Here is a 4,307-nt window from a genome sequence, read left to right on the forward strand (position 1 = left end):
ACACGCAGGTATATACAACCATACACGGAAATTTGAGTTATTCTCAAGAGTCACATCTGTTCTGTTTGCAGATGCTAAAGATTATAAAGGAAGAGATGGTATTTCAATGTCAACCATCGAACGATGGGTCTGACATTGGTGAACCAATGACCATTGATTTAGGAGCCAGAACAGGAAAACAAACTACAACTGTTAGACACCTTCATGCCCTTCTACTGTCAGTGTCTGGGAAACGTGTGTGGAAGAATAATGTTCAACACACCAGCCTGAGGGGCCACAGCTTCACTACCGCCTGTGTGGCTCTGTAAACAGTTCAGCTTCAGCAGTTTGTTCAGGCTGAATCTGCCCATAGGGGGCAAGTTCACCACACACACTTGAAATTAGCATTCATACACTATAGGCCTACAGTGGGTGAATACGTTCTTGACTGACTTATTGGTCAAAACGGCACCTAAAGAGAATTACTGATTACAAAAGCCACTATGTTTTAGTTGTCTCATAGTTATCTGGAATCAGGTCTGAGCTCAGCTGGATGAATTCCAAGACTGTCACAGAAATCAATGTATAGCAGTCCATACTGGGAATGACGCAACACTGACCTGTCTACATGCACATTTAAACTCTTTACAACACATTTTAATGTTAAGATTTGATGGTTTCCCAATTGAAAAAGTTATTCAGAATGTTGGGGCCAGCGTGCTGATGGAAATAAAATTATCATCCAATAAAGTGTACATTTATAGCATACACCCTCCACTACACAAACCTTAGCTTTTGTTTCACAAAGTGATGATTTTGTGATTTATTTTCTTCAGACTGAACAACTGCATTATAGCTTTTGTTGGACATATCACTTCCAACATGACGTGGTACCTCTAAGTCAATTCAAGTAAATAAACAAGGTATATTATGATTCTCTGCTTCATTCTGCCTGAATGGACGGAATGGATGACTTTGGGGAGTTGTCCAGCTCTTTCCACGTTCCAGAGCTGCATGTTGGACTCCTGGTAGTCATTTTAGTCAAGAGTGTAGTCCTTCGAAGGCTGCTGTCGGAGTCCTCCTTCTTAAAGCTGTGGTGTATTTTGTGACAGCAGGGGAAGCAGTGCGCGAAGTCCTGCAGAAGGTGGCCGCTAAAGATCATGTATATCCACGGGTTACAGCAGCTGTTAAGGCTCGCGAGGAGCGCGGACAGAGTGACCGCGGTGTTTTCAGAATCTGAGAAGGAGGAGGAGGGGGGGGGGCAGATGACGGAGAAAACAAAATTAGACAGTTGTTTCTAAATCAACATTGGTGATTCCTTCAAATGCTGAAGAGAGTTTACGCCTGTCTTTTAATTTCCGCACCCAGTTGAAGTTTCGTGCGTAAAAATGCAAGATGGATGCGTCAGGGAATGGTTACATTATTCATATAAATACACCAAGGATTCTTTCAGTTTTTATAGTTTTCATTCACATGATGCCAACAGGCAATGCAAGATTCATATTCAGCGAAAAGAAGCGAGGTGTAGGATACGTTTTGTATCCTTGACGAAATGTCACTTTCTGAATTAACGGCACTTAGTTCACATCAACAAATAGTCTATGTTTATATTCAACACTTGATATTCATAATTAGGATTCATATTTGGTGAACCCGATGTTGTGAATTACTGTATGTTTTACGTAGGCCTATAATTAAATTAGCGTCAAATGCTTCCCCCCTATATATTTTTAAAAGATTTTCTATATCAAACATTGCATGCGTTGGGTAATAAACAATTGGGTTTGTGCCTATCAAAAAAAATGGACAAAGCAGTTTAATCAATAAATCAATCAACCCACATGCTAATTAAAGCAACTTACCGTCCCAGAGAAAGTTTTCATCCCACACCGACCACATCTGAACGATAAAGAAGGGTGCCCAGCAGACGATGTATGCCAAAACAATCACAAAAGTCATTTTGACAGTTCTCAACTTTGCTCTGGATATATTGGTGACACTGCTCACGGAATTCTTCCCAATGAGACCATTTTTAGACGCACCAGAGACTGACTTCCTTGTCTTGTATTTGATGTTCTTCCAAATACTGTGGCAAATGAACCCGTAGCATATCATCAGAATGGCCACGGGAATAAGGAAAATGCCAACGGTTATCCAAGTGATGTACGCCCTTACGCCCCACGGCTCTATAAAGTGAGCCCAGCAGTCGTAGACTTCCGAGCCGTTCTTGATCTCGCTAAGGGAGAAAATGAAGTACTGTGGCATGCTGAGGACCAGGCTGCACATCCAGGTGCTGACAATCATGATGTAGGATCGCTGCGTTGGCTGCTGGAGGGTCTTCAGAGGGTGACAGATGGCGATGTAACGATCCAGGGTCATCATCACCATCATGTAGGTGGAAGCGAACATGCCCAGCACCTGCAGGTGCTTCACTATCCGGCAGAGGAAATCTGGCCCGTAGAAACGATAGGTGATCTCCCAGCAAAGTTGCGGCAGGACCTGGAAAAAAGCGACGACTAGGTCTGCGAGACTCAAATGTTTTATAAAGAGGTGCATCCTCGATGTCTTTTTCTTGGTGTTGTACATGGCCAGTAAAACACTGACATTCCCTATCACTGCTACTACAAAGGTGATACTCAGGACAGTAATTTCGATTTTAGCGACCTCTTCATTTCTTCCATATGGGTCGCTCCCGTTGGGGTGGACAGTAGAATTTCCATGGATTTCCATCGTTTGTTTATCCGTGGGACTGAATAGCAGGGACTGGTTCACTCCGTTGAACAAGAGCGCATGGACAGACGCGTGCATGGCACTGCCCCGCTCTGCGCGCTCTGGCCTCGGCTGCAGGGCCAGAGGGGCAATGTTGAGTGGTTCTTCGTCAAAGGCCTTACCTAACTGAGAAGGAGAAACGTTCTCCAACGAACTCCTCGTGCTTTGAGCAGTTCCTCGGCTTTTAAAGGCGAATCAAATTACAGCCGCCACGCGCAGAGCAGTCTTAGCTAAACCAACCACACCCGAGTATTCTCCAGCAGGCAACCAGTCATAGAGCACAAACCAGCCACGGCCTCCGTCTCTTAACATAATATTTCCATACAATACAGAAAGGGACGTTTGTGTGTGGCTAGAAGTTGATTGGATCCTCTGCTAGTGAGTAAAGTGAATTATTGGTGCATTGCCTCATTGCCTTAAAATAGGCTACATATCAATTTTGTTTTAAGCAGGTCTAGATTATCCAAATCAATTGATCCACTGGAACGATTAGAAATGTATTTGCAGCACTGAGCACTCTGCAACACTTCAACGTGAAATTACTTATTTTTAGGAAGCTTGAAGACGAGGTCGAGTGCCTATCTCACTAAATGTAAGTCAATCAAGACGTATTTTCTTGACAAATAGCTGTCAAACCGTTCATCTCTAAATATTTCGAATGTAGTCAAGCATATGACCTGACAATTTCATTATAAACACCAAAACCACAGACACATTTAAAATTAAATGTAAACCTAAATATGTAATGTTACATTTGTATGAAACTGAAACACGCCTTGTCCTGCATGTGCACAAACCTGCCCTCTTACATGGACTTCATTACGTCATGTGGAATATTCAGTTCACAAAGGCAACATTCGAGTACTGATTCAGTCAGACATGGGTATGATATGACATTGGTATTGAAACCAGACTGTTGGCTGAGAAAGCCTGTGTTCAGCACCGTTACGTTTCACTGTGGTCCTCTATCAGCCAGGACATTGATGAACTGTTTGAAGCTGGATGTCAAAATGTTCTTAAAGTTGTTTGATGCTGGCTCTATTTGGGGTTTAAGTCATTGGCTATAACTTTCGATCAATGTGTGATGGCAGTAGAAATGACCAAATATGGATGCACTATGCAAGATGAGTATCAATATACCAGTTTTACAAATATTCCAGCTGTCAGGGTTATTAGAACTGTGTGTGGTTAGATTTTCACAGAATGGTCAGATACAAAGAACATTGTAGTGTTTGAGACATTCTTTAGTATTTTGGTATGTAGCTGTACACCCAAAGTATCCCTCTTTACAACCACCCCTGATGTTTGGCAGCATTGTCATTCTGCCTGACGACAGGCTAGCCTCCTCCTCTCTATCTCTCCCTCCATTCTGACTCACTCTCTTTCCCTCTTTACATTTTGCCCTTCTCTCTCTCCCTCCATCCTGCCCTCCTCTATTTCTCTCCCTCCATTCTACCTCCTTATCTTTCCTCTTCTCTGGCCTTGATTAGGTAACTCCCTGTCACGCAAATACCACCACATTGCCTTTTGTGTTGGACGTTCTCTTAGTCTGATTGTCC

At 42.9% G+C, this 4,307-nt stretch overlaps 1 protein-coding gene across 1 annotated transcript; it reads right to left on the minus strand.

The window, feature by feature from the left end:
* Positions 1–2,841, minus strand: avpr1aa (arginine vasopressin receptor 1Aa). The gene is made up of 2 exons (XM_067234097.1): positions 1,842–2,841; positions 1–1,215 (listed from the first exon to the last, which is right to left on the minus strand). Exons 1-2 carry the CDS (start codon positions 2,785–2,787, stop codon positions 923–925), a joined length of 1,239 nt encoding a protein of 412 aa, XP_067090198.1. The 5' UTR covers positions 2,788–2,841; the 3' UTR covers positions 1–922.
* Between the last annotated feature and the right edge of the window lie 1,466 nt (positions 2,842–4,307).

The sequence above is a fragment of the Osmerus mordax genome, chromosome 4 (assembly GCF_038355195.1).
Source record: "Osmerus mordax isolate fOsmMor3 chromosome 4, fOsmMor3.pri, whole genome shotgun sequence".
NCBI classification, from domain to species: Eukaryota; Metazoa; Chordata; class Actinopteri; order Osmeriformes; family Osmeridae; genus Osmerus; species Osmerus mordax.